Raw genomic sequence first — 23012 nt, forward strand, 5'->3', positions numbered from 1 at the left:
CTTTCATAGACAGTCAGAATGGGAAGCACAGTTTTTAATAAGTTTAAATGGTCTTCCATATGGGAGAAGCTTCATGGAAAGAAAACAGCTTTGGGGTTGAGGGGCTTGTCTTGTTTTTTTGTTTGTTTTAATTTGGGACCGAGGTTTCCTTTTGCTCTTTTCATGTGGAAGATGCAAGGGTGAGGCTGGGTCAGTGGTCTGAACAGTTGTGTGTTTGGCAGTTAGTCCTTTTACCTACCATTTGGAAAACCATTGGTTCATATCTTCAAAATGTCTGGGGCTTCCCAGGTGGCGCTGGTGGTAAAGAACCCGCCTGCCAATGCAGGAGACACAAGAGACGCGGCTTCCATCCCTGGGTCAGGAAGATCCCGTGGAGGAGGGCACGACAACCCACTCCAGTATTCTTGCCTGGAGGATCCCATGGACAGAGGAGCCTGGGGCGCTACAGTCCATGGGATCGGAAAGAGTCAGACACTACCGAAGCGACTTAGCACGCACACACACATGTTCTTCAAAGTGTCTACTAACAAGGAAGGCAGATTTTGTCTCTCGACAAGGAGAGTGTTACTGCTGAGGTTCTCTTTGGCTCTTGGGTAAGGTTTTAGCTTGGGGCTTGTCAGCTGATGGCCCGTCCGTTGTGTGAAGCCGTCAGATGGCTGTGTCCCCAGCCTTTCCTGCTCTGCTGCCAGACACGTTCGCGGCTGCTCCAGGAGTCCCCGTTTGTCACGCCCTACCCGGGTCACTTCTCCCAGAGGCGGAAGGGGAACCACAGGCAGTCATGTCCTCTCCAGGGGGGCTCCTGAGCATTCACTTTGCTCCTGAGATAATGCGCTTGATCACTGAGGCAGTGTGGATGTGCAGAACTTAAGGCACACCGGAGGGTAACAGGGTACGTGGCCAGAGAAAATCTTCCCAGATAAAATAAAGGAAACGGGTTACCTGGAGACTTAACTTCCTATAGCCAATAGTACTTGTGTGGAAGAAGCATGACTAGAAGAGGCCTGGAGAAGTAAAGCTGGATTGTCCGGGGGCTGTAGTGTTCCCTGCAGTCATCCTTCCGTATTACCAGGTTTTTTTAAGGTCTGACCTGTTCCCTCCTAGACGCTGAGTCTTTAGCGGATTCCTTCCCTGCCTCATCTTTGGTCAGTTTTAGGAGGCGGGACACGGGTCAAGAGGGAGTCTGAGACTCCTTGTGGGGAACAAGGGTAGAGAAAGTTCGCTGTATGTGGACCATGTGAGCTTCAGAAAATAAAACACCACAGAATCGTTTTGGCTGTTGGGAGTGAGGGCGATGCGCTGTAGGGAACATCAGTTAAGAGTGAAAAACAACCACAGAATGTGGTTTTGGAAGAAAAAGAAGACTCAGACATCTCCCGTACGGTTCCCTGTAGTCTGGTGAGTGCAGCGGTCTGAGATTACAGCAAATGTGGTTTCTGTTTTTCCTTCTGAACCTTTCTGCCCTTGCTTCCCTTCCAGTGTCGACGAGAGATACGAAGAGAAGAGAAAAAGGAGCCCCCCAGCCTCGCTGCCTCGTCCGTGCGCCCAACCCCTGCAGCAGATGACGCGCTCATAGTGCATCAGCTGGGGCGGAGAATGGAGGTAATCGCCAGTGCGGGCTGGGTTTTCCTTCCTTCCATTTTCTGGGGGAAGGTACATTACATCTTCATATGTTTTAAGAAACAGCCTTTTTTATGCTGATTTGAAATTTGATTGTAACGTTGGGTGGTGGTGTGGCTTCTCAGTTGTCTTACAGTTTGGACTCCCGCATTAAAATCGGGTATTGCGGCCTGGAGTTAGGTGAGAGCCAAGGTTTCTCACCTTCCGTTTTTGGGTCTAGAACACGCTTGCAGTAGTGAGTAGGCTGCTAGGAGGCCGCTGGCCAGATGGGCCCTCCCGGCCTTATTAACTGTTGGAGCCTTTCCCACTCTGCCTCGTGAAAGATTAGCAAAGGAAGAGGACCTGCCTTGGGTCACCTCGTCGGTGGCCCATACTCAGAAAGGAAGCAAGGCAGTCAGTTCAGTGTGACAGCGCTTGGTTGAGATGGAAGCTTCAGTCACGTGGGCACGTGTGTCGGCTGAACTGAAGGGGAGGGCTTAACCTGGCTGCAGCGGTGGTAGCCGTGGCCCCTGCCACCTGCCTGCCCGGTGCCTCAACTTCCCAGCGATCACATCAGCAGTTTCTCACTTTCAGTTCTGTGGCCGAGGCTTTCTAGAAGCTTAAACCCTTGTCCCAATGACGTCAAGCTCGCCCATTGGCCTGGAGGGTTCAGACTTGTCTTCCATCAACACCATGATGTCAGCAGTCATGAGTGTGGGGAAGGTCGCCGAGAATGGCGGGAGCCCCCAGAGCGTCAAGTCCCCCACGAAGCCTCCGGGACCAAATCGGATTGGCCGAAGGAACCAGGTAAGCGTCCGTGCGCGTGCAGTGGCTTCCGTGAGAGCACTGAGGGAGGGATGTCCCCTTGAGCCCCAGCTCCCTGAGCCAGAACCCTGGACGTGGTCTGAACGGCACAGACACACCCAGAGGCCATGATCCCTTTTCAGGTGCTAATTGTAACTTAGGTCGGTTTCCATTCGCAGAGAAGGTTTTCTGTGCTGAAGTGTCAGTGTTGATGAGAGCACCCCTACCGGCACCCCCCAGCCCCACCCTGTGACCTTGTGACTTGATTTGAACCCAAGGTCTCTTAACTCAGAGGGTAAAGAATCTGCCTGCAATGCAGGACGCCTGGGTTTGATCCTGGGTCAGGAAGATCTCCTAGAGAAGGGAACGGCAACCCACTCCAGTATTCTTCCCTGGGAAATCCCAGAAACAGAGGAACTTAGTGAGCTACAGTCCATAGGGTCGCAAAGGGTTGGACACGACTGAGCGACTTTCACACACACACACATGCTCTCTTCACGGTACAGGCGAGGCAGAGAGCTCAACTTGCTCCTCTCCTGTGACGTGGTTCCTTTCTTCACTCACACAGCTGGTTAATTGGTTCTACGATGCCTCCTCCTTGATTTTTTAAGTGTCTGCAGCACAGATAGCCAGTGAGTCCTCGTTCTGCTGGACTGCTCTCCAGCCTTCCAGCCTTGACAAGGCACGCACCTGGGTGCCTGAGGATCCCCCTCGGGATGCCATGTGTTCCTCTTGAGTTTTCAGAGATCATCGCAGTGGGCAGGGGCATAGAACGGCAGGGATGTTATGAAAGGCCGTGTTTCCTCCCTTGGGAAATGAGATGAGTCTTAATGTCCCCATGGCGCACTTGAGAAAGTGTTGCTGTCCTGCAGCAGTGTGCTCGACAGTGCCCGAGGAGCGAGGTGGCCGTTCCCCTTTCTGCTCTGCGTCCACATGGTGTGAACATCCTTTGCTTGGCTTCCCTGACTCGGTGGAGTCCCACCACACCCTTGGGAGAAGGCAGCCTTCTGACTATCTGGAGACCGGGGATGGGCAGGAAGGTAAACCTGTTGGGCTTTTGTGAGTTAGTTTTCTTTTTTATTAATAATCCCAAAGTGACTGTCCTTATGCAGAATTGTCTGAGCACAGTCCTTCCAGCCCAGCGTGATGGTCCCCTATACACTGGTAGAAGTCCAGCGTGAGTCACGGCCCCGTACAGGGTGCCCTCCAGAAAAAGTCCCAGCCTCACATCCCTCCAGCGACGGAGGTGGGTCTGTTTCTCCACCTCGTCCTCAAGGCTGAAGACTCGGAGTTAAATGATGCTGTCGGGTGGGGGCATTGATACTTTTTCTCTCTTTTTTTCCTTTTCTCCGCGTGCCTCTCTTCCTGTGGGTACCTGAGAAAATTCTCAGCCTGTTTGACTGTGGCCTGAGCCAAGAAGGAGCGCTAGCTCTGGGAAGAAAAGGTTTATTTTCAGTCTCACGTGACTGTCCGTCCATCCATCTATCCGTCCGTCCATCCATCCATCCCCCCATTTCACAGTGTTTGCCCCTCATTCCTTCCAGCCAGGCACTGTGTGCCGGGTGCCAGCTCTTTCTGAGAGAGCCCAGCACGACCCAGCAGGGGCAGAGCCAGCCCAAGTCCAGGCTCGGTCCCGTCCCAGGGATTCAGAGAGTAGGTAGAGCCGTGGAGGGACCCGTGGCCTTCTGTCTGCACGTGGGGCGTGCAGGGGACCCACAGGGGTGTCTGGGCCATTCGTCACCCGCCTCCTGTGTCCTCTGGGCTCCTCAGGGCACCGGCTTAGGCTTTTGAAAGGAGGTCTGGGCGAGAGGCAGGATGGGGAAGATAGCGCGTTAGAAAAACGCAGCGTGGTCCCTACCGGGCTGGACGGGAGGGCTGGAGGGCGCCCTGAGGAGCAGAGTTCCAGGGCAGATTAGCCACCTCTGGAAGCCAGCAAGGGTGCCAGATTGTTTCATTATGGAATGGTTAGTTATCACATTAGCTGCTAATTTTATCTGTCAGCTCGGGAAGCAAGCTCCCTCTACCAGCACAGCCGCAGCCTCTGGGTTCGGGCCTCTCCAGCAGGGCTCCGCCAGCGTCGCAGTGCTTCCTCTTCTGCCTGCTTTGTCTTTAAAATCGCATCTGAGTCTGGAGACTCCTCCTCCCAGATCATCGTGGATGTCATGACTCTGTGCTGAGGGCCGCAGCGCACCGCTGCCCGCCTCCAAACGGGATCGGGCTCCAGTTCATGGCAGAGCCCGGAGTCAATCCCTTTAGTCCCAGGGGCCACTCAGCGCTTCTGGTGTCTGCCTCATGGGGCTCACAGGGTGATTTTTTTTTTTTTTTTTTTTTAGGGAATTTTCATCCTCAAGAGGCTGGCTACTTGGAGGGCCTGGCTTTTTACATTTATTTACGTCCTCCAGTGAATCTCTTTTAAAAAAAGTTCTTTTTGGACTTCCCTGCTGGTCCAGGGATTCAGACTCCACGCTTCCACTGCAGGGAGCACAGATTGACCCTGGTGAGGGAAGTTCTGCGTGCCACACAGTGGAAGCAAAAAACAAACCACGTACAAACACATTTGTCTGTTTGGCTGTGCTGGGTGTTAGTTGTGGCATGAGAGAGACCTTTTATCTTCATTGTAGCACGTGGGGTCCAGTTCCCGGACCAAGGATCGCACGCAGGCCCCTGTGCTGGGAGTGTGGAGTCAGACCCCCAGGGAAGAAGCCCCCAGAACTGCTTTTTAATACACATTGTTGCTAATCTAATAATTGAACAAAAACACCCCAGAGACAGAGTCTGGGCCAGCCCGGAGGCATCCCGCAGTGCCAGGCGAGGGCCCTCAGCCTGTTGCTAGTGCTTTCTGTCTGGTGGTTCTCGGCCAGCTGCATCCTGACCGGAGAGCACCTGCCTCCCGGCGTGCACACACCTTCTGCCTCTGGGAGGGGTAGAGGCGGATAATGACCGAGTGAGGCTGCAGGGCTGGAGTTTTTTGTTTGTTTGTTTTTTAATTGTCTCTGGGTTAATATACTTCCTTAAAATACGTATCTGTGATTTTTTTTAATAAGAGAGTAAAGATGTGTAGCGTACTTACTTCTCAGACCCAAGGAGAGAAGGCGTGCGTGACCTACCAGGGGGCTTGTTCACCTCTGAGCAGCGAGAGGGGCCTCCCGTGGGAGCTGAGGACAAGACCCCCTCGTGCGTCCACTCCACCCCGCATGGTGCACGGGGCCATCTGTCTCTATGGTTTTCAGGGTGGCTTTTATTTTATCATCATCATCTCATGAGCCAGCCACAAGGGTGTTTGCTTTCTGTGCCTTGGGGTCAATCCTTTCTGGGTCAGACTTGTGTCGCCTAGTGGTTAGGGCATGGGCTCTGAGCAGCTGGCCTGAGTGTTAATCCTGGCTCTGGTTTGGGGCAGGTTACTTGCCTCTGTGTACCCGTTTCCTCATCCCGAAAATGAGATCTGTAACAGTGGCCATTTCTAATGGTTGTGTGAAAAAAACCACCATTTCACGTGTGCATAGTAACTGTTTAATAATTGGTATTATTCACAAGGAACAGAAATTCAGTTGAATGAGTGCAAGTAGAAAGACGGCTGTTGAAAATGCCTGAGGGTCCAGCCCCAAAGCTGGCTCCCTCCCTTCCTCACACTTCGTTACCATTTATGAGCAGTGGTGGGCAGGTGCTCCAGCCATAAAGTGTCCCACTGATTCCCCACTGGGCACCCAGGTGGGCACTGGGGCCTTCCACCCTCAGGAGGGTGGGGTTTTGTCATGAGAACTCCATTCCCTTTCATGTATCTTGGGGGCTCAAGACCAGGCAGAAACAAGTGACTGGAGCCTGGGTCAGACTTGGGGAGGAGTACAGCCCTGTTCTAGCTCAGCTGTGACTTGACGCTTAATTTTTCACTGTCCCCGATGATTCACTAAGTGGTGTCTAACGAGAACACTGCCGTTTATCGAGCACTCGCCCCTGAACCGAGCACTGTGCTCGTGCCTTCTGTGAGCTCTTTGACTTACTCCTCATCGTAGCGTGACGCCGTGGATGCTATGGCTTTCCCCATTTTATAACTGAGGAAATGGAGGGCAGACAAGCTCACACCCAGCCAGGCTCCAGAGCCCATGCTCTCAGCTGCTCTGTTGCTGCAGCTCATGAGACACAGGTGTGTGTAACACACATGCGAGGCATCAGTTCACTGTGGGTTGCAGCGGATGCTTTTATCCTCTCTTTTCAGGAGACGAAAGAGGAGAAGTCTTCCTACAACTGCCCCCTGTGCGAGAAGGTCTGCACCACCCAGCACCAGCTAACCATGCACATTCGCCAGGTCAGCTAACTCTCCTGTGTTTTTGTTTCACATAGCTCTTCGTTAAGAGGGGAGGCGACTTTTTATCTTAATGGATGAACTGTGGCTGTTTAATTTAAATGTAATACCCTGAGAATTTTGAGGCGCGGCTATGAGACAGTTTTCGTGTGTCCGTGTTACTGTGACAGAGTCCCAGGGCACACGGAACACCTTTTCAGAATTCAGCAAACATCTAGCTAACCGATCACAAATAACAGACTTCTCATCATACGTGAACCAGACTCTTCACAGCACAGAGATTGTAGATGTAGATCCCGATTATCTGCGCTGCTGTAAACTTACATCATGCAGCAGGGAGTTCCCTTGATTTGGGATCTCTTTTGGCTCTTCTTCTTTATTAGGAGATTTGTCCTTCTCCCTTGCCTGCTGTGGATGGTTCATGAGATAGTACTGACCCCAGAACGGTGAAGGACTGACAGTAGTCACATCATAAGTGGTGCTGAATAATAGCACCGTTTAGTAACTTGGGCTCGGACAGAGATGTTCCTTCGTAACACGTTTCAGAGGCCGGAACCCTAAGCCGGGCGGGTCTCAGCTCTCTTCTCTGACACTAGACTGAGGCGTCAGAGGCCGGAACCCTAAGCCGGGCGGGTCTCAGTTCTCTCTCTGACACTAGACCGAGGCATCAAGCAGAAGAACTCAGTGAGGCCTGTCCTCGCGTTTGCCGCATAGCTCAGTCTTCCTGCTCACGTTCGTTTTTGTGGTCAGTTCATCTACATGTGCCTCTGAAAAAGACCTGCAAAGACCCCACCTTCATTTTGAGCCTGGCGGAAGAACTGTTCGTTATTCCTGGAACACGGAAACGGAAGAGCGAACCAAAGATTTGTCTCTGGTCCCGATGGATTTTGATATTCGGGAAGACATTTAAAATGAAACAAAAAAACAGCCAAGAAGCATTGCTGGTGTTTTAATACACGTGTGTGTGTGTGTTTATATGTGCGTGTATTTGTGAAGCTCTGAACTTACCCTCCCGATTGCGGAGTCTTGACCCGTCCCCCTCGGTGATGCTGTGATCCTTGCTTTCCGCAGCACAACACGGACACGGGCGGGGCCGACCACTCATGCAGCATCTGCGGGAAGTCGCTGAGCTCGGCCAGCTCCCTGGACCGGCACATGCTGGTGCACTCCGGGGAGAGGCCCTACAAGTGCACCGTGTGCGGGCAGTCCTTCACCACCAACGGGAACATGCACAGGTGGGTGCGGGTGGCCTGCGTCCGCAGCCTGGAGCCCGCAGGGGGCTGACCGAAAGCAGAGTGGCCTTCCGGCCGTCTTGCCCAAAGGCAAGAGGAGGTCCGCTCCTGTGTGGAGAAGCCAGCGCTGGTTTTGTCTGCCTGCCTCTACAGTCTCCACTGTGTCAGAGGTGTCTGCTCCTGGGAGCCAGCGATACCTAGGCTTGGTCTGTGGCTGATGGGGGAATCCTCAGGGTGACCCTTGGCCAGTCGGAGTTTCTTTGCTGAGATACGGAGGTGGGCAGCTTATCAGACGCAGAGAAACCCTAGAGGATTAGCGTAGTAACCCTTGCCTTTTTAAAACTATTTGCATATGCCTACAGATTCCCTGCAGGGCGAAACATTTCTGGAGCATCGAATAAATAGTTAAGTGGGCTGGAGAGCTTCAGGATAAGATAGGATAAAATGAAGGGAAAAATCTGATAAATGTCAGGAATTTACTTCCTGAGGGAGAAGGAGGCTTGCTCTGAAGTGGGAGAAAGCTCAGTGGTGGGCATGTTAAAAATATTGTGGGAGGAACCAATGGAAAATATTCTTAATAGAAAGAGGACTTAGGATTTAGGGGTCAGAACAAACTTGTCTTCTTTTTTTACACAAATATTTTAGGAACCTTGGAAATCTAGGAAAACATTTTAAAGGGACCCAAATTTCACCTTCTCAAAAAATCAGGCTGTTTTTATTTTTCCATATTCCATTTTAAGCATTATATTGATTTCTTTTAAAAAGTTGGCTAACTTTTTTTTACATGTGTATTTCAAAAGAAAAGTTTGCATAGTTGTCAAATTGGTATTTTATCATATGTAAGTACTCAAATGAGACGGTCCCATTTATTCTACATAAAATTATGACCCCCTGATGGTGTACTGGTGTGGTGGTATACACACTGGTATGGTGGTAAACTTATGGATTTTTGGAATTAGGTCCTGATTTCAAATCTCACCTCTGCTACTTACAAGTTTTCCATCCTTGAGCAAGTTGCATAACCTTGGTACCTGACTTTGCTCCTTTTTAAATTGAAATTTTTGATAGTATTCACTTCGTTGGACTAGGATGGGGATTAGAAGATAATGAGTTCAGCACATGGTTGGCAGGCAACCAGTGTTACTTATTATTGTTATTTGCATTTCTGAGTAACTCAATAATTTGAATCCTATGGATGTCTCAGTCTGAATTCCTTGAAGCAGGATAGAGTATGATGCTGTGGAATGTATCAGTATATTAAAGGATTTTGATGAAGGGTGTTGCTGCTGCTGCTGCTAAGTTGCTTCAGTCGTGTCTGACTCTGTGTGTGCGACCCCATATACGGCAGCCCACCAGGCTCCCCCGTCCCTGGGATTCTCCAGGCAAGAACACTGGAGTGGGTTGCCATTTCCTTCTCCAGTGCGTGAAAGTGAAGTCGCTCAGTCGTATCCGACTCTTAGCGACCCCATGGACTGCAGCCTACCAGGCTCCTCCATCCATGGGATTTTCCAGGCAAGAGTACTGGAGTGGGGTGCCATTGCCTTCTCCGTGAAAGGTGTTACCTTTTTATATATATATACATAATTTCCTATTCTTTTTGCCCCTCATCTCCTAAGAATGTTTATTTTAATTTTTTAGCTTCTGGGCTTCCCAAGTGGCTCAGTGGTAAAGAATCTGCCTGCCATGCAGGAGACATAGGGTCGATCCCTGGGTCAGGAAGATCCCCTGGAGAAGGAAATAGCAACCCACCCCAGTATTCTTGCCTGGGAAATCCCATGGACAGAGGAGCCGGCCGGGCTACAGTCCATGGGGTCTCAAAGAAGTCAGACGTGACTTAGAGACTAAACAGCAATAATTTTTAGCTTTAGCTTTTTGCTTCCACATTAGCCTGTTAGTATCATTTTGCCTTCTGTGTGCCATTTGTTTTGTTTTGCTTGCTCTCTTTTATTCCTCCTGCTTAAAAAAAAATTCTTTGTTCTTCTGTATCAAAATCTAATCCTGGAAGTATTACTTTCTCAGGCAATTTCCTCGCTTTCTCCTACCCCATTTGAGGGCACTTTGATTGTCCCAGAAGGAAGCCCACAGCCACTCACAGTGGCTTCTCCTTACGTCCCACCCTCGAGCCCTGCTTCCCCGGTGCCTTCGCCTTCTGTGGACTTCTCATGGAACGCGCAGGCTTTCCTAACCAACTTCTCTCACTTAGCTTTAACGCTTTAAACAAACATTCATCAACGTTGTAGCATCTTTTTTCTTGTCATGTAACAATCCATTGTAGGGCCATACCACGTTTTATTCACCTCTTCATCAGTCAGCAGACATTTGAGTGGTTTTGTTTTTTGGCCCTTACAAGTAATGCTGCTGTGAACATTCTTGTACAGGTTATGTGTGGACATGTGTTTCTGTTTCCCTTGGGTAGCCACTGAGGAGGGGAGTTGCGGGGTCATGTTTAACATTTTGGGAAATAGCCACGCTGTTTCCCAGAGGAGCTGCATCATTTTGCACTCCCACCAGCAGTGTGTGAGGACTGCAGTCTTACACACCCTTGCCCACACTGGTTACTGTCAGTCTTCTTCATGACAGCCACCCCACCAGGTGTGAAGTGCAGCCCCATGAGTCCATAATTTCGATGTTTTCACATTTACGTCTACACCTCATTTTGAGTTGACATTTGTGTAGAGTGTAAGGAAGGAATCCAGGTTCAGCCTTTTGTACTGTCTGTTTAAAACCTTCTCTTCCTCCACTGAGTTGTCTCAGCACCCTTACCAATACTCAGTCACCCGTAAACGTGAGGGTCCCATCTGCGCTGCCAGGTCTCTTCCGTTGGTCTGTGTGTCTCTCCCAAGGCCTAACACGGCCTCGATCACTGTGGCTCTGGGTGACTTTGGAAATTGGGAGATGCGAATCTCTGAACTTCGTTCTCTCCCTGGATTGTTTTGGATATTCCGGGTTGCTTGCATTTCTTTGAGGTAATTACGAGCCACATAGAGTGAGGTGTGAAATATTCTGTCGTCCTCCTCTCTGTTTTGGAAGAGTTCGTGAAGAGTTGATATTAATTCCTTTCATGTAAATACGTGGTAGAATTCATCGGCAAAGCCATCCGGGCTTTTCTTCCCGAGAGGTTTGTATAGGACTAATCCAGGTCCTTTGCTTGAGATGGGTCTCGTCACGTTCTCTGTTTCTTCTCGGAGTCAGTTCCCGTAGTTGCGACTTTTGCAGGAGCTCGGCCATCTCATGGACGTTATCTGCTTGGTTGGCGTATGGTTGTCCTTAGTGTCTCCTTGCAGTCCTCCTTATTCTGTAAGGTCAGTAACGTCTCCTCTTTCCTTCCTGATGTTAGTAATTTGAGTCTTTTCAGTTTTTTTCCGTAGTCAATCTAGCTGAACATTTAACAATTTTATTGGTCGTCTCGTCAGAGAAACAGGTGTTTCCCAGGTGGCGCTAGTGGTAAAGAACCCGACTGCCAACGCACAGACGTAAAAGACCTTCCATCCCTGGGTCGGGAAGACCCCCTGGAGGAGGGCATGGCAGTCCACTCCAGCGTTCTTGCCTGGAGAATCCCACGGACAGAGGAGCCTGGCAGGCTACAGCCAGTGGGTTGCAATGAGTCAGACAGTAGTGAAGCGACTTAGCATTAAAAGAAGTAACTTTTCAGTTTGTTGATTTATTTTCCTCTGTTGCTTTTCTGTTCTCTATTTTTAAAATTTTCCGCTCTAAGCATGACTGTTTCTCTCCTGTTTGCTCTGAGTTTAGCTTGCTCATCTCTTTCTAGTGTTTCAGGTAGAAGACTATTCGAGAATGTTTTTATGACTGGTATTTACAGCTGTAAATATTTCTTTAAACATAGCTTTCATAACATTCCATAAATTTTTGTATGTTGTATTTTCCTTTTCATTCATCTCAAAGTATTTTCTAATTTTTCTGTGATTTTTCCATTGGTTATTTAGGAGTATATTTGATTTCACATATTTACAGCTTTCTTTGTATTACTAATTTTGAACTTCATTGCATTGTTAATTGAAGAAAGCTTTCCATGATTTCAATTTTTTTTTCCTTTAATTTATTGAGGCTAGGTTTATGGCTGAGCACATGGTCTATCCTGGAGAACGTCTTGTGTTGTTGAGAAGGGCGTGTGTTCTTGCTGTTGTTGGGTGGAGTGTTTTTTAGCAGTACTGTCAGTTCCAGCTGATTTATACATCGTCCTTCTGTTTCCTCATAGATCTTTGTTTATCTTCATGTGCTCTTACCTGTAAGGTTTGTACAGTTATCATCCCATTTTGCAGATGAGGAAGCTTGCTTAGGATCAAAGTCAGTGCCAAGGTTTGAACATAGGCTGTCAGGCTTAGAGGCCATGAGAAATAATTGATACAGTTTTTTGTATATTAGAAAAAATATATGTCACTTTGTATATTAGAAAAAAGCACTCTTTCAAGCTTTACCCTCTTTCAAAATAATTTCCAGTAGTAAAACATTTTCGATGTTAAACTATTTGAGCCATCCAACTAGCATAGTCCACTCTATTTGGTGAGCCTGAAATCACTTTCTATTGATTTTTATAAGGTGGAGCTAGTGGTAAAGAACCCACCTGCCAATACAGGAGATATAACAGACGCGGGTTTGATTCCAGGGTCAGGAAGATCCCCTGGAGGAGGGCGTGGCAGCCCACCCCAGTATTCTTGCCTGGAGAATCCCATGGACAGAGGAGCCTGGCGGGCTGCAGTCCATGGGCTTTTAAAGAGTCTGCCATGACTGAAGCAACTTAGCATGCGTGTGTTCTTAAAAATTATATTGAATTTTTTCTAGACCAACCATTGATATTACCCTGAGATTCTCATCTATGTACATTACTGTTTATGAGTATTTTTCTTCTAAAGCAGAAATTTTTTATTTTGTGTTGATTTTATTTTGTGCTAATTTTTTATTTTGTGCTGATTTTATTGTGTGAGTCATCTTGATTTACAGGAGAGGACTAATTGTTGGGAACTGAATTCTAGTTTTACTTCTGCAGAACTTTTCAGAAATCTCTGATTTTTCTGTACTTCACCAAAGTGGCATGGTAAAACCTCACGTAGAACTTGCACTCAAGTGCAGTGTTTGTGAAAGCGTTGTGAAGGCTTGCAGCGACCTGGGGAATGTCCTGGCTGAAGGGTGTTTCTGAGTTTGTGTTTTCAGAGCTGACGGCATCCTGTGATAATCTCTGAGCGGCATGCACTCCTCGCTGTGTGACCCTGGCAGGTTAACTGACCTCTCTGTGTCTTGGTTACTTCATCCGTAAAAGGCAGTGATGTCTGTACCGATGGGAGCGTTGTGGAGATTCAGTGGGAATTGACTGTGGGAATTAGCACATGCAGTGCGCATAAGATAATGTCAGCTCATTAGTGCTTCACTAAGGTTGCATGTGCTACTGAAGTAAGCACAGCGGCTGGCTGACTAGTCGTAAGATGCCAGAAAATAAATGAAGAGGTTTTTTCTGTTTTTGCTATCCTAAACCTATAACTTAAATTTTAAAGAATTTACTTAGGATATTTGAGCTTATTACACTCCTTTTTTGTCTTTGCTGCAGAAAATTGCAAACCATGGGTTAAAAAGAACATTTGGTGTTTGGTAATCAGTCACAGTCATCACCACCTTCGTTTGTTGGTGAAACTGTACTTTTGGGGGGACAAAATTATAAAAATGTGAAAACACTTACAAAAATGTACCAGAGAGAGCAGAAGTAGATTCATTGGTCCGGTGGATCTGTTCCAGATCTGATGCCGGGATGGTGAGCTGTGGTCTCTCCTGGACATGTATCTATGTTACATTCGTCAGGGCCCAGAGCTGCTCTGGGACTGAAAAGACAGTGCGCCCCCTGGTTCTGATGAGTCGCATCCTTGCTTGACTTTCCTAGCCTGGGAGGAAGTCAGTGGGCTGTGTGTTTGCTTCTCAGGACCAGAGCTCTGTTTCTCATTTGCCTTCCGCGGCCGTCCTGCCGCTCCCCGAGGTCCGCCGCAGCATCTGGGCCAGGAGAGCCGGGGACTCCCCATTGGGGGCTCCGGAGCCCAGGCGGAGGCCGGGCGTGTACAGCCTAGACTCCCGCCCCTGTCTCTGCTCTGCCTTGTTCTAACCCGTCCTGGGCCCCCTTTCCTGCGCCAGCCTCCTATGACACAGCTCCTTGCTGTGTCCTCCCCTCGGGGGTGCAGATTCAGTAAGACCCCTGCCGAAACATGAGCCCCCATGGTGTGGATCTCTAGATCCAGAGTGCCAAGCCCTGACTCGCCAGGGCTGGTCTGGGAACTCGTAGGACCCCTGCCATCGGCCTCCTGCTCACCCCGTTCCTGAGGGCGTCCACACGCACACGCGTGGTGCACCGGCCTCCATGTGCCCTTTCCCCTGGATAAGCCCCACCTTCCCCGGATTTAGAGCTGAGCAGCCGTGGAGGAGGCAGATCTGGGCTCCACCCCGGACTCTGGCTGCTTCAGCACCCAGAGGGGCTCATCCATCTCACAGCACGGACCCCTGGAGCTCCGCCCTTTTCAGTTCAGTTTCCTCTTAGCTAATTTTAATGAGGCGCCCTTTGCAGCCACCCTCTGTCTAAAGGCAAGTCACTCTGTCTCCTTCAGCCACTCGTACTCATATGAGAGTGTGTTTGTTATCATCATTTATTAGGTTAATCGACCTTTTTGTAGTTTCTTTTACCTTAGTTTTATGAGAGGACCATCACCTTGTAGTCAACCCTTTAGAAATATCATATTAATAAAAAGAAAAATAAACCGCTGAATCAGCAGGTTAAATTATGTGTCGTCATGTTGATAGTTGCCCTGTAGCTCAGGTACAGCCCATAACTTACTATAATGTCATTCCAGGAAATGCATTTAAATTATTTTTAAAGTAGTTGTATATCTGGTAAACAGGGAGACTGGAGTGATACAGATTCCAGCTTATTTTAAAGAAGTTTCGGGGGAGACTATCTCAATTTATTACCATATGTGGGACGGTTTTTCAAGTTACCACTTCCCTGTCTGCGGATTCTCATGTTTTTGAGGTTTGAAAATCCTTTATCCCAAACCTTTCGAACCACAGCTTAGTTCCTGAGCAGACTAATAGGTTGCCATCGCAGTGCAAAACAGGTATCACGGAAACATTGCTGCAGCTCCAGCTTTGAACTTCCCAGAACTCTTTATCAGTTGCTCCCATGTTGAAATTTTGGATTGAGCAGTGCTTGTCTTCCAAAACAAACTTGGGAAACTGAGCCAGAGCACGCCCTCTGGGAGAGCTCAGTGTAGGAAAAAGGGCACTGAGCTTTGCAATGTGCAAAAACTTTCCGGAAAGTGCTGGACAGCAGAGCTGTGAAGAAGCGATGATGCTTGAAAGAGAGAATGGCAACAAGTCTCCTCTGGAAAGAATCAGACCTCTGAGACGGGGATTTTCCTTTTGCAGCTATAATGGCCTCGGAAAATAGGAAATCAATTTCTCCTTTGCTCCTCATCTTACAAACTGTAGACCTTTAAGCTGTAGAGAGAGTCTCGGAGTCCTTGTCATGTTAGGGACACACAGGAGGGAGACGCTGGCGGGAGCACGCTTTCCCGACTTCCCCGTTGTTGAGAGGGGAGTGCAGAAAGAGCAGGCTGTGTCCTTAGCCCTGCGTGCAGAAGGTAGAGGTGAGGCGGGGACGCCCCTGGAGTGTCAGTCATCCGGTTGCCTCGCTCTCCTGCTGCCGTGGACATGCCTGAGTCCATCCCTCCCCACAGGAGACAGGCCGGGGACGCCCCCACATCATGGGCCGTCTTCAGGAACAGAGGCTTCTGTGTTCCTATTATGCTGGAAGAGAACATTGGCCGCACAGAAATGTGACCTGCTCCGTGACAGATGAGAGCGCGGAGGCTCTGAATTTAGCACGGCACCCTCAGCCGCTCAGGAGCAGCCAGGCCTCGGCCTCTGCCGCTGCGCTGGGGCTGAGAGTCTGCGCTGCGCTGGGGTCGGAACAGGTGGCCGGCACTGAAGGTGGGAGGAGCGGAGACCAGGCCGCGCGTCAGGAGGGTTGCTTCTGTACCCTCCGGGTCCAGCAAGAGGAAGCGCCCTGTGAAAAGTAGCCATGGTGATGGTCAGGTGCCTGGGGGCACGCTCTCTCTGGCCTCATGCCTGCCCCTTCTCAGGAGTGGAGGTGCGCACGCGGGGCTCGGCCCACCCCACCTGGAAACGAGTCTCAGTCACGGGTGCCTGCTCCCCGGTCCCTGTGAGGGAAGAAGGAGGCATCAGGAGGAGGTCACTGTAGGATGAGAGTCTGGGGGTCCCCCTACCCAGGACTATGTGAGCGTTTTGTTTTCTTGAGAATATTCCTATTAAAAAGCAGGGGGAAAATGCTAACACAGTTCTTACCTGTAACTTAGTGTTCCCTTCCCCAGAGGGAAAACGCCTTTCGGGGGCGCTCAGGAGCCTTTCCACTCTCGGGTGCCCTTAGAAGATGATGTACGTGGCAGCCCTCTGAAGACTGAGGGCTTTGTGTGAAAGGTTTTAACTTCGTCGTCTGTGCAGTCAGCACAACCGTGTGACTGAGCTGCACGCGTGGCCCTCAGCTCTGGCGGCTGTCCTGTGAAGAGTTGGTTGTTCCGTGATAGTACTTGGTTACAAGGCGGTTTCAGTATATTTAGGACTCTCTACTGGAATGGGCATACTTCTGGTACAGTTTTAAAGGCCTTTTCTATTATGAAAGTGGAAACCTTTTTTTCTCTTTAAGCAGGAAAAAAAAGTCATTGAAGTGTATTACCCCATTCCTTGATCATTCCACTTAACATGCTTTTCCGTCTCTTGGAAGTCTGCGTTATTAAGAGGCCCAGAACTTTCCCCTTGAGAGTGAACATTTATAAGTCCATTTATCACAGCAGAATGTCTTAAGTTACCACTTTTCCCCAATAGCTTTATTAATCTTTCACCAAATGGTTTATTGTTTGATTATACTTAAACGTTTTCAGCCTCTCTTTACATCTTGTTGGCTGGAATTGAAATTTGTACGCTTTTATTTCAACTTCAGTCATTGTTGAAATAAAGGCAGCCTCTCTGTGGGTCCCCCGAGAGTTCTTCCTTCCTCTCTGGCTGAGGCTGGTAAGGATGCTCCTCAGAACGGGGACAGGGGCCTCCATCCCTTCGTCTGTAACGGGGGTGGTGCTTTGCTCGGAGAAGTTGTTCTTACGAGGATTAAATGCTGTAATACATACTGACACCTCTGGCTCACGTCAAATATTCAGCAGATGGTAGTTTGCTTCCTCTTTCTTCTCCCCGAGGAAAGTCTAACCCACTAGTCCCTCCTCTGTGACAGTGAGCACGGGTATTTACAAAGCCGAGAGAGCAGACCCTGTGCCCTTTCACCTTGAGGATTGCAGGCTGCGTCCCAAGGACGCGACAGCGTGAGCACAGGATTTCTTGTTCCTGTATCCTCTCTGAGTTGTGCACAGCCTCATCGCTATTTGCAGACTTCCAGTTCGTTGTTGTTCTTTTTTTGAACTGCTTGTTCTGTGGTGTTTGTACATTTTTCACTTGGATGTGCACTTGCTGTTGGCGATCATCTGCAGTCCTTTGCAAAACTCTTACTGTACATTTGAGAAGTCTGCACGTGGTAGAAAGCTACCACTCTTCTCTGAGAAAAAGAACAGGTGGCAGGAATTTGTCATAGGATTTTATTCCTCCTGTGAGACGCCAAGTATAAGGAAATGGCAGAGCGACCCCTTCAACTCCTCCAGCAGAGCTTATTTGATTTTTTGAAAGGATATTTGAAAAATGTCTCTCAGTTTGATTCTGCCTTTTCTTCTGAAGGACCAGCTTAAGTCCCCATACGCTGGAGAGAGTTTGTTCACAGGACCGTCCCAGCACGGGCAGGTGGTAAACACCAGCCAGGCGTTTCTTTCTTTGCATCACTGTTTCTCACATTTATGATCTGCTTCCTAATTAAATTGTCTCCTACCATTTGGCCGACTGGATGCTGAGGTTTACAACTTAGCTTGTCTTCTGTTCTGGCAGAGGTGGTGTTTGTCTCTTAGTTTGTGTTGGGGATTAAGCAGACGCAGAAGAAACGTTGGGTGCAGGTGGTACGGTGTCTTGACCTATCTTGTCTAAACATTTCGGAAGCTCGGTTGCACCAGGTAAAAGTGGCGAATGGCATCAAAATCTGGAGCATCCTTGCTTGCCCACACTTGAGCGGCCTGGCAGTTGTGCCTGGTGGAAGTCAGGTCACGGGTGGCAAGGCCCTGGAACAGGATGCGGCGTGGGGAGGCGGCCTCGGCTCCCTTCTCTCACACACGCCCCCCTCACCTGACAGCCAGGAACTTTGAGCCGAGTCTGTGTCCCATTCAGTTTGATAACCGTGAAAGCAGCAAAGCGAGGAGGGCAGAGGAAGAGAGGGAGCCAGCCTTAGATCACAAACTTAAACCTGCAGGGCGCTGGCTGTAGGCCACTCAGCACGTCCTGCTTTATACCTCGCATTTTTCCACCTTTGTTTAAATATTCAACTTGTCCAACCTGTTTGGGCTGAACAAGCCGGTGCTAGCAGACATCGAAACTGTCAACGTTTTTTTTTGATTTGTTAAGGAAGGTGATTAGCAGCAAATTTTACACTCCCTCCTCCCCCCCCCCCCCCCCCCGCAAAAAAAATAAAAGAGTGAATGAGCAACACAGAAGTCCTAGCACGGGTGTCTACCACACAAGATCCCACTTGTGGCGGGGGTGTGCATGCACACCTTCCTCCTCCTCGATGGCCTTTCTCCTCTGCTTCCTGCAGGACTCCGGGCTGATGGAGAGCTCGTTGGCCTTCAGCCGGGAGAGCGTGTTTCCTTAAACCAGAGATGCGGTTGCGTAATGGGTCACTGGGACGCAGCAGCTGCTCTCCAGCTTCGCTCTCGGCTTCTGTAACCCAGCGCCCTTGGGAGGCCTGCCCATTTTGCAGGCGGTATGACTGAGGTCTGCGACGGCTCAGGGTTCAGCTGAGGGCACAGGCACACCTGGACCCTCCTTCCCCACAGCATGTCACGTGGTCCATTGTGTTGCCCCCGGCGAGTCTTCATTCTGCTCAGATGCAGGGCCATAAGCCGCACTCAGGGGCAGGGTTGTGTGGTCTAGTTGGTGTTCCCAGGTGAGGCTCATCTGCGGGGCCCTATTCATTTTCTCTGTGTCTCGCCGGCCCCCAGGTCATGCTAGATGGTGCCCCTGCTGTGGTGGTGGCCTCCTGCACCCATGGCAGCCTTCCTCCTGTGGCACGGCAGGCCGTCTCGAATGGCCCAGCCCAGGCACTTCTCGTTCCTCTTTTTAAAAGGCTGGGGAGCAGCCCAGAGCTCCTGGGCACCCCCTTCCTCCCCAGAGAGTCGTCTTTTCCTCCTCCTCACTGAAAAAGGATGTGAACAGCTGGGTTCTGCCATCTGGGTAGAAGGGGAAGGCAAGCTCCCCTCGGGGCCGAAGTGAGGAAAGATCTGGGCGCCTCGTGTGCTCCCTTCCCGCCTTGAAGCGTTGGTTCTTAGCTCTCTGCCATGGAAGGGCCTTCTCCGGGGGCACAGGTGGCAAATGCTGCCCTCAGAGGGGATGGCTCCCAGCTGAAAGCCTCCCTCGCCGAAGACCCCAGATCCAGGCCCTGCTGGGCCACAGCCGGCCCTGGGTGTACGGGAGGCTGAAGACAGGGAGGCGTTCAGCCCGGGGGTGAGAAGAGTCCACGCACCAGGCGGCTGCCCTGAAATTGCCAGGGGCTGTCGGAGAGGAGAGCGGCCACTCTGATTCTCTGCATTAACACCAGATGGGCCAGGACAGCAGTCAGCTCACGCGGCCTCTGGGGTCTTCCCTTTGTTCTTTTCAGAATCCATAGTTTTACATGGAAATGGGTACTGAGTGTCTTCGTGAGTGTTCTAAACAAGGGAGCCAAGTAACTCATGGGGAGCATTACAGTAAGTGAAAGATTATTTTAGCAAAACAAGGACAGGTAAAGGGGGAAAGTACAAGAGGGTTCAGGGAAGTCATATTGAAAGGCCGGGCTATGAGGAGCAGGCCTAGAATGGGGTTTTTACGAGCTGGTATTCACTGAGCGGGGCTGACCGCCAAGCTCCCCGCACTGGATTTGAAGGTCAGGAGGGGAGGACTTGAGAAGGAGCATTACAGGCTCTGTCTTCTGACTAGTCGGCCGGAGGCTTGTCCTGAGATCCTTTTCTGAAAGTGGTGGCTTCCAGTGTCAGCGGGACATCGGAGAGGAACATGGCCTGCAGAAGGGGGGGCGGGAGGGGAGATGCTCCTCAGGTGTCGTGACCCCAGCCTGGCCCATCGGTACAGAAGTGTCTGTTCCAAGGCCTCCCGTGAGACTGAGACGGAGCAGGAACCTGGAGCGGGGCTGCGGAGAGGGCTGAGGCAGGTGTGTGTTCACAAGTCCCGTGGCCCTGGGCCCCAGCTGTGCCTGCCCTGAGCTGAGATCCCCTGACTTCCCACACGGCCAAGTTGTCCTGGCACAGCAGCGCCAGAGGACCAGGCCATGGTCGGCACAAGGAGAGCAGGCGGCCCCTGGTCTCAGGACACGTTTCCCTCAAGTGTCGGGGACGAGGAGGAAGCCTCTGTGGTCGCAGCCTCCACTGGCCATGTGGCGCACTGCAGGGGCCTGGCCACTGGGGGTGTGCAGCGTCCAGCTGTTCCACCCGGAGCACCTTGCCGCCAGAGGATGCAGACCGCGGGGGACGCCTCTCCAAGTCCTGTGCCTCATGCCCTGCTGCCTTCTAGACCCTTCCCCAGGCTCCGTCCCTTCAGCCTGTTAGGCGGATCACGCCTCCTTCCCCACACCCCGCTGTGGCTGGCGGGCCTGCTTCTGGGTGAGCGTGACCGAGCCTGACCACACCTGCTCACCAGAAGGTGCCTGTGGGCCCACTTCCGCCTGTCTTCACTCTCCACCCAGGCGTTGCCAGCCCAGGGCCTGATTGACTTACACGGTCACTCTCCGCACCCTGGAACTCCTCCCCCAGCTTCTGATGGGAAAACACACAAATCCTTCTGGAGATTTAACTTTTCTTCAACCCAGAAAGTAGGCCGTAGGGCTGCAGTGCCTCTTAATCTCATCTGCTCCCTCTCTGGTTATCACGAGGCTTTGTTGTAAAAGCACAGCCAGCCCGGGTAGGGATGGGGAGCCGTCTGTAATGAGGCTGTAAAAACCTGTGTGAACCTGTTGGCTGCGGTCTGGTGGGAACCGGGCGGGGCCCCAAGTGGTGCTGGGGGCTAGCTTAGTGTACAGTTCGCGTCCGTTGACCGAAAAGGGTGACCTTCCTCACAATGCCATTCACTCAGAGGGTCAGGTCTTTCAGAGCCCAGATCACTGAAACCTGTGTGGAAGTTCAGACTGAGATGCAAGCAGACCCTGGCGCTATCTAGATCCTGCCTGAGCTTTGACCTTCACTCGTAAATCAGACGCGGGCAAGCTTGGAGGAGGCTTGAGACCTGCTATGGGGACACCTTCTACAAGGTGCTCCTTTAAACTTGCGGAGGGTTTTTCAAGGACTCTTACCCCCGAGATAAGAAGGTTTCATTTCCCAGTTCTCTGGGCTGTTTTTCTCCCTGGTGGACTTATGCAAGGTTGCTGGTACACTGAAGAATGAGCCTGGGAGAGGTGTAACGCTTAACGTCCAGAAAGTGTCAGCCTCCCGCTCTGGTAGTGAATGGCCCTGTGAGCAGCGTGAAGGGTTAAAGAACATGACTGGGGTCTGGCGGCTGTCGTGCTTGAGCAGGCGTGGGGAGCACCGGAGTGAACGTGCCCAGGACCAGGGCAGGGGCCCGCGGGGGAGGCCCCAGAAGCGGGCAGGTGCACGAGTGGACCACCAGAGGCGTTGACGAAGAGCGCGGGCCTGAACCCGTGCTTTAGAAGCTCACCCGGCCCAGGACGGAGGAGGAGCAAGCGGGACAGCGGCGCGGTCAGCGTTCAGTGTTAGGACCAGCCAGGAACCCTGCGGCTCGCAGCGTTTGTTGCGTTTCCATCTGTGTTCATCCTTTTGCATAGGTCTTTGAACCTTTTTCCAGTTATTAGGCTTCAAGACAAGTTTCCGGGAGTGGAATTATTGGAATAAAGGGCATATGGATTAAAACTCAGATCCCTGTCACTCAGCTGCTTTGGGGGAAAGTTGCTGCCAGGGTTCAGCCCCATCCATAGCGCGTGAGAGCCAGCTTCCTGCACCACAGCAGCCTTCGCACTGTGTAGGCTCCTGTACCACAGAAACCGTCAACTTTTCCCATTCTTGCCTCCCTGGAGAGAGAAGAGCTGTTCACTGCTCAGCTGTGGGATGCAGCACACGGGGCTCGACAGCAGTTTGATAGGACTTGTGGGGGTCTGAGCGGGAGCTGAGGGGGTGACGTCGCTGTTACACCCCCGCTCAGAACCCCAGCTCCATCTGCACGACCTCAGGACGTGTCGTCCCAGCCTGGTGTGTGCCCCACACTCAGACCGCATGCAAACAGGTGTTTACTTCTGACCCGTCACTTCACGAAGGGTATTCACAAACGGGAGAGTATTCCAAGATGAGTAGCGACCGGTTCTACCAGCAGAGAACTCTGGAGGGCAGAACTGGGAGGCGCTGGCTGGAGGACTCAGAGCTGCTTGGTTCCAAGGAGGGGAACTTGGGAGAGACGCAGACGTCACTGCGAACTGTGTGAGGAGCGGCCCTGCAGCAGAGAAGCAGCCTGACTTTCACACCCAAGGACGGACAGGTGTTTAAAGGAAGGACAGAAGTTCTGACTCAACGCAAGGAGGATGGTTTTAACGCTTGGCCTTGTTGAAATGGAGAGTCCTTGTGGCTGGAACTATTCAGTCAGAACTGAATGGCGGCACAGGGCTGAGGGACTTCCTGTGCCACGTGGGTGGTTGGACAGCATCTCACCCCACTTCCAGGCCTGAGGCTTGTGTAATTTGTTGGTTCTTAGGATGAAACTTAGAAATTAGATGAATTAGCCCTTGAAATGAAACCTGAAAGAACAACAGAGCCAGGTCTTCTAAAGAAGAGAAATGGGGTCGTCTCCTCCTTGCTTTGCAGGGAAGAGGCCATCGGTGGCCCCTCATGGCGACTCACCCCACTTCCTGTGAGCGTCTGGGAGGAAGTGGACACTCC

At 50.9% G+C, this 23012-nt stretch overlaps 1 protein-coding gene across 5 annotated transcripts in view; it reads left to right on the forward strand.

Moving 5' to 3' along the window:
* The window catches only part of RREB1 (ras responsive element binding protein 1), a 166815-nt gene that overhangs the window by 107363 nt on the left and 36440 nt on the right, over window positions 1-23012 (forward strand). For all 5 annotated transcript variants that reach the window (XM_070360939.1, XM_070360940.1, XM_070360936.1 and 2 more), the window contains 4 exons: window positions 1477-1599; window positions 2191-2403; window positions 6614-6703; window positions 7772-7935. In XM_070360939.1, the coding sequence (XP_070217040.1) occupies window positions 2233-2403; window positions 6614-6703; window positions 7772-7935 (425 nt within the window). In that variant the 5' untranslated portion in view covers window positions 1477-1599; window positions 2191-2232. The remainder of the gene's footprint in view (window positions 1-1476; window positions 1600-2190; window positions 2404-6613; window positions 6704-7771; window positions 7936-23012) is intronic.

The sequence above is a fragment of the Bos mutus genome, chromosome 23 (assembly GCF_027580195.1).
Source record: "Bos mutus isolate GX-2022 chromosome 23, NWIPB_WYAK_1.1, whole genome shotgun sequence".
In the NCBI taxonomy this organism is placed as follows: domain Eukaryota; kingdom Metazoa; phylum Chordata; class Mammalia; order Artiodactyla; family Bovidae; genus Bos; species Bos mutus.